The sequence below is a fragment of the Lactuca saligna genome, chromosome 2, assembly GCF_052625555.1.
Source record: "Lactuca saligna cultivar CGN05327 chromosome 2, ASM5262555v1, whole genome shotgun sequence".
NCBI classification, from domain to species: domain Eukaryota; kingdom Viridiplantae; phylum Streptophyta; class Magnoliopsida; order Asterales; family Asteraceae; genus Lactuca; species Lactuca saligna.
Window position 1 is genome coordinate 170,156,396 of NC_136418.1, and position 12,663 is coordinate 170,169,058.

The 12,663-nt window shown below is 32.1% G+C and overlaps 2 protein-coding genes across 2 annotated transcripts; both read right to left on the reverse strand.

Moving 5' to 3' along the window:
* Positions 1 to 2: 2 nt before the first annotated feature.
* On the reverse strand, positions 3 to 7,230 carry LOC145032741 (short-chain dehydrogenase TIC 32 B, chloroplastic-like). The gene is made up of 8 exons (XM_078981650.1): positions 6,896 to 7,230; positions 1,369 to 1,600; positions 1,103 to 1,182; positions 820 to 973; positions 673 to 751; positions 503 to 587; positions 367 to 413; positions 3 to 272 (listed from the first exon to the last, which is right to left on the reverse strand). The coding sequence occupies exons 1-8, from the start codon at positions 7,011 to 7,013 to the stop codon at positions 102 to 104; spliced, it is 966 nt and encodes a 321-aa protein (XP_078837776.1). The 5' UTR covers positions 7,014 to 7,230; the 3' UTR covers positions 3 to 101.
* Positions 7,231 to 10,034: 2,804 nt separating this feature from the next.
* On the reverse strand, positions 10,035 to 11,264 carry LOC145030374 (uncharacterized). The gene is made up of 2 exons (XM_078978749.1): positions 10,801 to 11,264; positions 10,035 to 10,677 (listed from the first exon to the last, which is right to left on the reverse strand). Exons 1-2 carry the CDS (start codon positions 11,262 to 11,264, stop codon positions 10,035 to 10,037), a joined length of 1,107 nt encoding a protein of 368 aa, XP_078834875.1.
* Positions 11,265 to 12,663: the final 1,399 nt, after the last annotated feature.

Below are 12,663 nucleotides of genomic sequence, written 5' to 3' on the forward strand. Positions count from 1 at the left end.
AATTTCTCCAACCACTAGAATATTAATTAAATGTGACAAGATTAAGCTAAGTATAAAACATATAATATTAAAGTTGCATTAGATGAAAAAGGATGGTGAAGTCAACGCTGAAGAGAGTTGACCAGATTGTTGCTGTAGTCCCAGAGGTTCTTTGCCAACTCAGGATCATTTGCAAATTTGCTTGCTGGCCATTCATTGCAGTCCAGAAAGTACTTCCCGCTCACCCCTTTTAACCCTGGGTGGACTGCTACATAGCAACTTGTTGCTGCACCCTACAATAAATAAATAAATAAATAAAAATCATTTTTTACATAAAACGTTGCATATAAATTGACATATAGTAATGGAGGTAGAATAGTAGAATACCTGTGGGACATTTTTCCAAAAGAGATAAGTGAACAGCTTCAAGATTCCTGCCAAAAACCACAGTTGTGAATCAATGAATACAATTCTGTCTAATATTATACAGAGAACTAGAGTTTAGAAATAAGAATACACTTACTCATCTGCCACAAGGAATGCCTCATGAGATCTGTCATTATTATCCCTGGGTGTACCGAGTTTACTGTAATATTCGCCCCCTCTTCCTGAATTTCAATTTTTAATTTTTAAATTAAGATTATTGACAAATAGAAAAACATATTAATTAATTATTTAATATCTAATTAATACCTTCAAGCGTCGAGAGAGCTCATTCGCGTGCAATATGTTTGCTAACTTGGACTGGCCGTATGCCCTTTTGTCTGAATAGCTGTTTTACAAAAAAAATATTATGGTAAAAATGTCATTATATTAAACGAAATTAAAGAACAAATTTACCTATCTTTATCACTGATTTTATCAAATCTGATCCCTTTTTCGTAAGTATAGACATGAGCTACCGATGACAAGTTTACAATTCTACCCTCGATTCCGGTAGCTGCAGCGGTTTCCTTCATCTTGTCTAGTAGTAGGTTTGTCAAGTAAAAGTGACCTGCCACAACAATAATTCCCAAAAAACTACGTTTTAGTAATTATCACTTTAATGGTGATATTCAAGAAGATAATTTAAAACGAAACTTTTGATTCCCGTTTTACCCTTCTGAGAAGAGTAGATGCCTACCTAGATGATTAGTCGCAAATTGCATCTCTATCCCATCTTGCGAGAGTTGGTACGGGCAAAACATGATACCAGCATTGTTTCTGCAAATTTGAGTAGAATGTCGTATGGATAAATAATATTTGTTTTTTTTTTTTTTTAATGATGTCATATTTAGGGGAATTGGAAGGAAAATACAAATGAGGATAAATTTGTGAAAAAGTTAGGACATATGTATTATGTAATTGCAAGAATTAACATGGTAGGTGTAAAGATTTTGGATGACTTACATTAAGATGTTGAGAGGGAGATTAAGAGCTTTGAAACTATGAGAAAAGGTCTTAATTGACTTGAGAGATGAAAGATCAAGCTCAAGAACATCAATCTTAGCTTTCTCATTGTGTTTAATAACAAGTTGTTTAGCTTCATTTGCAGCTTTCATGTTCCTTGCAGCTATAATCACATGAGCCCCCCTCATTGCTAATACTCTTGTTGTCTCTAACCCAATCCCACTTGCCCCTCCTGCATTTTGAATTTGTTCACATTTTAAAATTTCTTTTAGTCTCTAAATATCCAAAATACCAGATGAGACTTAAAAAAATGACAATAATAATATTAAACACAGGATCTTGAAACCACTTCCATGTTTTACTAGTATGAATTGTGTTGGACCTTTCTTATAAATATTTTAGAAAGTTTGCAAGATTTTGGTATAAAAGGGTGTGTGCATACACGTGTACATATGTTGTGATGTATATATATATAATGTTTGTATAAAACTTCATCGGCTTACGTCTAATGTTTTTGAACAGAACCAATTCAAATTATTGATTTTCATTAGTAAGATATAACCGATCAATTTTGTCTATTGGATATTTTATATTGGTTATCGAATCTATTCGATTGGATCCATCTAATGTTTGTTGAATTTCAATTCAATTATAACCAACAAAAATCTGATAGATAATTTCAAAAAAGGCGTACGCTTCTATTATTAATGTTCCATAACAATTTATCCTAGTCCTACAAATGTCATCTACGAACCAATAGTAATTGCTTCTAGGAAGGACAAGCTTTGTAGTTAGAACTTAGAATATTAGAATCCAGGATTAGCCATTTTATTTGTCGTAGTTGTGTTAAAAAAATTCTCACAAAAACATATATTTTATTATACAAACATGACGTGTGCTCAAAGAGAAAAAAAAATATTTCAACTATTGCATTGACTTGTAAAATAAACATCAACTTGAATGACATTTGGGTATTAAATATTTTTTTAATAGTGATATCACTCGATTTAGGAAATAAACTTTTCAAAATGTCTTTAAATTTCCGACATGTGCATTTAAATATTTAGGGGGTGTTTGGATTTTGCTATTAAAATAACTTTTGGATTTTTAACTTTTACAAAAAGTAAAAAAAGTTCAAAAGATGTTTGGTAAAATAGAAAAATCATTTTAAATTAATTTTTAGTCATGTTTAAAAATGAGTCTTTTAAAAAGTCATGAAATCTCATCTTTTTGTGACTTTTGACTTTTATCTCTTAAAAGTTTTAAAAATCCATCCAAACACATTTTAAATACATTCTTCTAGAAAAAGTTCTTTTTATAAAAAAAACTTTTAGCTTAAAAAAGTAATCCCAAACACACTTTAAAAGGGTTATCAACTATTGGTTTGTTTATACCTACCATTTGAAGTTGATAACGTAAATCCTTTCTCATTTCACGCATTTGGCATAGATTTTAATTTTTATTATGAATTTAGTCCGAATATTAAATTTTTACGAATACATCACAAATTTAGTTTAATTTACAAATTTGTTTTTCTACAACTTCTTAAAACTTTTCTATAGATTTTTCAACAATTTTTTAAAATTTTTAATTACTTTACAATTTTATTTTTCAATTAATATACAATATTTTTACTATTTGTTATACTTATTTTAAAAAAAAGTTTTAAACTTGTTTTATACAACATTTATACTTGATACGTAACTTTTAAATTTTTTTTTGACACTCATACAATTTTAAAACAAAAACACTTTGTAAATTTTCTAAAAAAATGATACACTTTTATATGTTTTAATTGAAAGTTTATCCAACTGTTTTTAAACATTTTAGTTAGAACGTACGAAAGTATTAAATTGTACGAGAGTGTACAAAAATTTAAAAAGATATAACTGAAGTTTAAAATGTTACATCAAAAAATATAAGACAAGTTTATAACTTTTTTGTAAATAAGTATAACAAGTAGTAAAAATGTTGTCAACTAATTTAAAATAAAAAATAAAAAATAATAACTATAAAATATTTAAAAAGTTTGTAATTTTTTTAAAATGTTGTAGAAAAATAAATTTAAAAATTATAGTAAATTTAGGATGAATTTATAATAAAATTTAATATTCGAATCAAATTAATAACAAAATTTAAAATCTAAACCAAAATGTAACATTGAAAAAAAAGTGAGGAGATGATAAAATATGAGTTAGTTACCTTTTAAAAAAATATGTTTGCTAACAACTTAAAATACAATTTAAAAAGTTCTTTTTTCACAAATTAAGTTATAACCATTTTTTATATTCAAATGCATGTCTTTAAACACTTTATTATGATATTATGAAATCATATTATATATTATTGAAATGTTAGATTTATGAGTTTGTGATGTAGAGACTACAAATTAAGGTGATGTTATCACTAGTTGGATCAGAGATTTACCCCCAAATATGTCATTTTTATAATCTTAGATTTGAACGTCAAAAATAACGTTTTTCAATTTTTATATGATTTTCTAAGTCTACTAAATTATATGTTTAATTTGAATAATTAGTTATGAATCTTATCTTACTGAATCTTGTATGGTAGGTAATGTTTGGTTTAAATTGTATGCTTGAAATTACCTAAGATACCATCATTCTAATTTTGTGGGTATGGAGTTTTATTAAAATTACAAAGAGTTATTAATTGATTCTATATATATATATATATATATATATATATATATATATATATATATATATATATATATATATATATATATATATATATATATATATATATATATATATGAAACATTAAACAAAAATTTATTTAAAATTGAAAATTTTGATTTGAAATTTAAAATTTAAAATTTGAATTTAAAAGAAAATATATTAAATATTATATAAGTACTAATATTGTAAATTATTGGTTATTTTCAATTAAATCAATTATTAATTGAGATGTAAATATGATTGTTAATTAAGAAAAGATATAAAAAAAAATGACAAATAGAAAAACATTTAATCAAAAACACAAAAAACTGACATGTGTACAAGTTAATAAGAGAGTGTTATGTGACAAAATTATTTTCATTTCTTAGTGTGTGTATATATATATATATATATATATATATATATATATATATATATATATATATATATATATATATATATATATATATATATATATATATATATATATATATATATATATTGAGTTCTCTTAGGAAGAGTCAATAATCTCAATAATCATACATTGACATAACTTTCCTTTAATCATCAATAAGTGTTTGAAGAATTTATACTTTTTTTTTTTTCATAATATCTTTTTGTATCGATTATAGATGTTTCAAAAATATAAAATATATACAATAAGAATATGAATTTCTTTGTCGATTTAGTTATTTTGCAAATTGCATACAAGGGTTTTTGCATTGCTCATGAATATATAGTCGTAGCTTCAATTGTACATTTATATACAAACATACTAGCCAGAATATGGTTGCCACATCAATTTCGAATTAAATAGACTTGACCCACATTTCACATTTGATTAGTGTCCGGTGATATCAAATCCAGTGTCTAGAACGGTCACTGTGATAAAATTCATAGAATAAATTTGGTAGTTTCTACCTAGACAAAGAGTTTTATTTTCTCAGTGATAAAAGACTAGTGGTTAAGGTATGTAATTTTACATAGATTTTCATTAGAGGTGTAATCGAGTAGAGTATTGCTAAGCTCAAAACTCAACTCGGTTAAAAAAACCGAGCTCAAAACTCAATTCGAGCCTTAGTTTCAAACTCAGACTGTAGCTCCATAAAGTAATCTACACTTTCGAGTTCGGCTTGGCTCAACACAATTAGCTATTAAAAGTTAAAATTACAGTAAATTTCAATAGAAATACATACAATTAAGCTTGTAAGCTCGAATCGACTTGGCTTGAATATGTTTAATATGAATAAACCTAAGGGTAAAAATGTAAATATAACTTAGCTTGAATAAACTTGCGAGCTTCATGAGCCGATATTCCAATATTCGAGCTCGACTCAATAATATACCCGAGTAGCTCGAGCTCAACTCCAACCGAGTCGATCTTAAGTGTTTTTCGAGTCTGTCTCAGATATCTTATGCGTTGATTCCACTCAATTAATTACACCCTAATGTTTCAAATCATGATATGCCAAATTATTGTTAGTGCTTAGTGATTCTTTTTTTTTTTTAATGACAAATAGAAATATATATACTAAACTACTTATAAATTATTTTACTTATATCCACAGTGAGATTTGAACCCTCGATCTCAAGGAGGGAAAATAATATTTGATACCACTGGGCTTAGTGTTTCACTTTTCATATCGGCATGGGTTGTTCAAATAGTGCAATTTATCATTTTTAGCTTATTGAATGTACTTTTTATCACCTTTTTTGGTTTTATAGGTAGCTTTTATTTTAATTAAACTTATATTAAAATATATAGATAGTTATAAATTTTGCAACTGTTAAATATAAAACATTTTTAAAATTTTATAAAAAGTATTAGTATTTAAAAGTTAGCAAGTTTGTATCCTTTGTATATATTTTCTTCTATTTTCATAAAACATATAAAAGTATATAACAAATTGGAAATTCAGCACCAATTCTATTACAACGTTTTTTAATTGCACGAAAGTATAAATAAAAAATGTTCAGATCCTTGTTTTTCTAAATAACAAATCTAATCTAATTCTATGTTCAAATGTGATTTGAATTCTCAATATTGTGAAGGAAATACAAATCTAATGTGCTCATACTCTACGACCTATCTATACTTTCAATTTCATGAAAGTATAAATATAGATGTTTGACAACGGTATAATTATAAATTATTTTCAAACTAGAAAAACTCGTCATGATTAATTATACGACGTCGTAGACAGAGAAATTTTAAAAATCGATCGACATTTGGTATTAAAGTTAATGCTATTGCCTATATCAAATAACTTATAGCATAAAAATGGTCTAGTTTTGAAATAGAGTAATGAGGTGTGTGTGTGTGCTGTAGGTCTAAAAAAATCAATACTACATATACTTGCCGTAGATGGTATTGAAAATCCGTCCCAATAAATAACTTTTTCTAGACATAAGAATTAATGATTCGGTTAAGAGATGAAAATGAGTTTTCTTGATCATAAAGCAAACATAATACGTTTTGTCTTTTTTTTTTAATCCATCTTTGTATATTTTTAGCGAAAATAATTATCCGTTGGGTCACGAAAATGTGATGTATCTACTTCCAAAGGGTTATGTTAGTCCATTCACAAACATTCCGTGATTGGTACATGTTGCCCTACTTTACAGCATGCTTGGAGTTCCAACTTTTTTTTATTCTCTCTCTCCCTCACACACACAGTTCAAAGTGTGTGAGAGAAAAACAAGAAGAGAGAACGATGCATGCGTTTCATATTCGTGTAGACTTAATCGAACTATAATCTCACAATATCTTTCAACGGAAGTGGATCGATGCATATACATAATACAAAATGATTGATATATTAATTGATATAAATATTTAATTATACCTGTAATGATAACAGTGAGATCGGAGGCATCGATGGAAGCAGAAACTTGTTCAGCGGTGGAGGCAGATCCGAATCCACTCCGCCCTGGCCATCCTGATATCAACGATAAAACTCCCATTTTAAGCTAAGCTTTTGGTTTCCTTTTTTTAGTAGTTCAATTTCTATATATATGCATATGAGAGAGAGAGAGAGAGAGAGAGAGAGAGAGAGAGAGAGAGAGAGAGAGAGGTTAGCTGGATATTTATGCAGAAATCAATCCTTTCTCTGATGTAGATATATACAGAAACGAGAGAGAGATGACTTGGATTTGAAAGAGCGGGTGGAAAGTGTGTGAAACAAACATCGGTGAATTTATTGTTCTAAGATGGATCATGGATGGGCCGGACAACAAGTTGAAACAACCAAATAATTTTTTTTAGACAAAATTGCAAGAATGGTCCCTATGGTTAGGTCGAAATTGCCACTTTGGGCCAAACAGGTTTGGAATAGCATTTATGGTCCAAAGGTTTTCATTTTCTTTCTATTTTGGTCCAATTTCTTTTGAATTTTTTGTAAAATAACTATTTTTCCCTTTATATTTATATTTTCTATTTTTTATAATTACAATAACTAAAAAGAAAAGAAAAAAAGAAAAATCTATTTGTATTATCACCCCATCCCCTCTCTTTCTCTCTCCCATTAAGAAAATTGAAACACCACCAGATTCTGGTGGCTTTGCTGGTGACCGAGGTTTCTGGCAACGAGAGGATTCCTTACCGGAGATGTTTTTTGACAGCAAACCAGAAGGGTCCGCCATTTTCGTCGGAGCACCACCATCCTCCCGCCACCTGTTGTCCGGTGTAACACCTTCGCTTCAGACCTGGAAATATGACGAAGATCTGGTCGAACTCGTCACCTCCTTTACCGCCTTGGATCAACACATCGTCGTCAACAAACACCGGTGATTGTCAATGTTGTTCATTTCGCATCCGCTGCCGCCACTACATGTAAGACACCCTAGCTCCAGAATTCGCGTTTTCAGAAATGCTAGCTTCACCTTCTTCTCTCTTCATCTATATCCTTCTATAATGATGGTATGGGCTACGAGATTCATAAAACCCTAGCGCTGACGCTCCAATCGGCCGCTTAGGGTTTCCCTACTTCGTCATATCGTTTGTCTTGGTTTAGATTTGACGGTGCTAGAGTTAGGGTTCCTAAACAATGGTGGAGGTTTTTTGATCGGAAAATCGAGGGTTTTCTGATCGGAAAATTGGGGGTTTTCAGATCGTATAATTCAGGGTCTTCATATTGGAAAATCAGAGTGTTTAGATCAGAAAATCGGGGGTGTCCATGAGGTGGTGGTGGTGGTTGACGGTATGGCAAAAGTGATGATGACGTTGGCGGTTCTGGCAAGATGATATAGTCGCCAACGGTGGTTCATCACGAGAAAGAGAGGGAGTTCATCAGGAGGGAGAGTGAGGTGTTACCAGTGATGGTGGTGTTTACCGTAAAATCGAGGGTGGTGGACTGGTGGTGGTGGTAACCGGTGGTGCTGCTAGGGGTTGCCAGTGGAGGCGATGTTGATTGGTGCAGGGCAATAGAAGGGGAAAGAGAGATGTATTTAATTTTTTTATTTTTCTTTTAATTATAAAACTGTTTAAATAAATAAAAAACATTGAAAAAGTAAAAACCAAGGGCAAAATTGTCATTACGAAAAAATTTATAGTAAATTGGACTTAAAGTGGCAAGAAAATGAAAACCTTTGGATCATTAATGCTAGTCCAAACATGTTTGGTCCAAAGTGGCAATTTCGTCTTAACCACAGGGATCATTCTTGCAATTTTGTCTTTTTTTTAATAGCTAGATCAAGTTGTTGGTTCTAAGCATCTCTTAAAAAAAACGGTTAAGTATATTATTAATAATTAATATGATATGTTATTACTATGATAATCTTATCTTAATTACTTTATAAATAAAACAAGATTAAATTATGAAATTTATTTTTTTGGTAAAATTCACAATTTTAGCATATTTAAAACAAATGAGAGTATGCGTACTTATGGTTTCTAACTCTTGCACTCTTGGATGTACGTGTGTGATCTATTGGATTCAAAGGACACCACATACCATATTTTCACATATGTTTCTAGAATGCATGATTAAATTAATATTAACATGAAAATTCAATACATATCGATTGTAGGTAACGGGCAACAAGCTGCGCCGCTAGTTCTTTTTGGATAGTAAAACTAATTCTTTTGAAAACAACATTTGTGGATCTAGGAGATATGACATTAGAATGCATGACCCGTTGGACTCTATCGAATGCTTTACCACTTTGCACGCAGCGGCTTTCAAAGCGGCATGCCCAGCTGCGAAACCTCCGCTCCCCAAACCAACGAGAGGAGAGACACCTGTAAGATCCACACATGCATGCTTCCTTCCTATCCATCCAAAGACCAAAATGTCAGTCGGTCTAAGTGTGGACCTGCCATCCTGCGGGTCCGTCAAAAAGTTTACTGGCGCTTCTTTCTTCACAGAAATACCAGCACGCCGACAAGCATCAAAGAGAACATCCTGAACCACATCATGTCTATACTTGAAACCAGGGAGCTCTCTACAATGAACCGCATGTTCCCCAAAGGTATCCAAACATGCCTTGCGACAAACTGGGCATATCTCGTCAATTGGGAATATGGGAATCATGAGGCGGTAACGAAGGATAGTTCGGTACTCCACATGAGACATATGCTGGCCAAGACCATCAATAGGGATAGTTAGCAGTAAATCCTGAGCATAAGGCGCACGTAGACACTCAAAGACTGTTTTCTGTCTGACAGTCATGTCGAAATTGACTTTCATATCTTTGACGATTTTGCTAAAAAGGGCACACGCCAAAGCTTTTTGGGATTTTTTTTGGGGGGGGGGGGGTGTCCTTATTAGTGAAACCGCTACAGTCAAATCCCGGAATCGTATCACGAAGACGAGTCATAACACATAGGTAACCCGAGTCCATACCACATATGCCACTGTCACGTAAGATGTGGTCAAGTAATGCCCAAGATTGGGCCCTCGAGGCTACAAATGCGTACGAGGAAACCTCGTAGGCCGAGTACAAACCCAAACCACCGAAACGAATAGGTAAGGAAGCCAAGCGCCACTAAATGTCTCCAAAGAAGGGGCATCCACATACCACCATATCCTCAATAGACCTGCGCAATCCCTTGTCAAAGAATAACGCTGCCTCTTCTATGTGTACCGGTTGACATGTTCTTAAACCAAAGAAAAGTTTTGCAATGCCCATACATGATCGAAGCAAAAGGAGCTCACTCTGCGGGTCACATAGTTGTCGAAGAAGGCCCATCAAATCAACAGCATTGACCGCTCTTTTCATGGCCAGCCCGCTAATAAACCCTGCGTCTCTGCTAACAACCCCCCCCCCCCCAAGGAGTTTCACCCCCAAAGAAAGTCTCCGTATCTCCGTAGGAAATAAATCAGCACGAAGCTTCCTACCATCACATGAGGGCCAAAAAATCTCCGTTTTCTTGATGTTCAACTCAATACCCAAACCTGGACCATGCAACCGAATTATGTTCAACACTCTAGCCACCTCTTCTGAATCCCCAATGATAGTCCCATCATCTAGGTACCAAGCATGGAGAAGGAGCATACAATTGTCTCTAATCTTGTGTACAAGCGGGTGCAAAACAAGGGCAAAAAGAAGAGGGCCCAATGGGTCACCTTGCTGCACCCCAGTGGCAGACCATATATGTTGGTCTCCGATATAAAGTCTCGCTGCTTGCCTGTACAAGAAATTCACCCACGAAGAAATGGAAGGTCACATATTCTTAACCTCGTGGAGCAATGCTGAACGATCCACTAGGTTAAAGGCATTCGAAAAATCCACAGTCAGCATTACAAGAGACCCATTAGCATGGTGTTCACTCAACACCCTATTGGTACTGTGTAACACAGCCTCAGCACCGCCAGATACACCAACCCCGAACTGAAAATCATTAAGGTAATTGGTCATTTCTTTACCCACACCTTTCATGGAAACCTTGGAAACCAGACGTCTCCATATAGTGCCTACTGCAATCGAACGGATCCCGTTGTCAGGTTTAAGTAGAGGCGTGAGAGGAGCGGATGCAACAAACTCTGCCAAAATGGTTGGACATCTTCCCGCTATCCATAAATTAACAACTGAAGTGATAGCATGTATGAGATATGTGGCAATAGCAGACCCTTCTCCACAAAGGGCGTCTAGTAAGTGTTGAGCCCTCAAGCTATCTCTCCCGCAAGAAGTTCCTTTAAGGAAGGATTTGATGCAACTAAATACACAATCAAAGTCTGCTACAAGGGGAGGTTCAGAAATTATAGGGCTCAGCATGGATGGGGTGGTCTGAAAGGGTGTTTGTCCTCCAAAGCTTTAATAGTATCACCATTATATGGTGCAACACCCGATGAGCATAACATTTTCACTGCTGCGGTAAAATGACCATCTGCAACCTTACGGAGGCACTATCTGATGTTGGTGTTACTTGATGTAGCCTCCTTCTAGAATCATTTTTGTTATCGTGTAAAGAAATAATATACATGCTATGATCACTTTAATATTGCTCTGGAAATCAAATGTAAGTTTTTTTGAAAGGAAAATCTAATATACTCCTATTTTCACATATGTTTCTAGAATCATTTTTATTATTGTGTAAAGAAATAATATACACGTTATGATCACTTTAATATTGCTCTGGAAATTAAATGTAAGTTTTTTTTGAAAAGAAAATCTAATATACTCCTAATTTCATTTATTTTCAAACGGAATATGAACCCTTGCTTCAAGAATGAAAGATAATGCATGTTAATATTGTTGGATATTATACTAAGTTTATGTCAATTAATGAAAGTACCTTGTTATAAACAACATAATAACCCATATATGGTAATTTTAATGATATTATGCAAATCAAATGAGAGTACATTGCTATAAATGTCAAAATAACCCTATATATTAATGATTCTTTGCAGTTCAAATGAAAATACAATGCTATAAATGCCAACACAACATCTTTAAGCCCTTTATTGATTTTATGGAAATCATATGAAAGAACATTGATATAGATGGCAAAACAACCCTTTACATGGTCATTTTAACGAACTTTTGCAACTCAAATGATATTACATTGCTGCAAACAACAAAAGCCCCTAAATTATCATATTAACTATTTTATGCAAATTAAATGAAAGTACATTGCTATAAATGAAAAAAATCCATATATGATCATTTTACTATTTGTATGCAAATAAAGTTAATGTATATTGCTATAAACGACCACCACCCCGTTAATGACCATTTTAATGATTTTGGCAATTCAAATGAAAGTAAATTGCTATAAATGTAAAAATAGTCTCTATATGGACATTTTAATGATTTTATACAAATCAAATGAAGATATATTGCTAAATGTCAAAATAGTCATGATATCCTTTTATTTTTTATTTCATACAAATCAAATGAAAGTACATTGTTATAAATGGAAAAACAACACCTTTAATGGGCAGTTTAATGTATTTTTGCAACTAAAATAAAAGTACATTGTTACACAGTAACAAAACACTACTATGGTCATTTAAATTGTTATACGTAAAACAAATGAAAAAACAACCCTGATATGGTTACTTTACCATTTTTATGCAAATCAAAAGATAGTATATTGATATAATTGAAAAAATAACATTTATATGATTATTATAATGATTCTATTCAAAAATAAAAGGACCTTCCTATA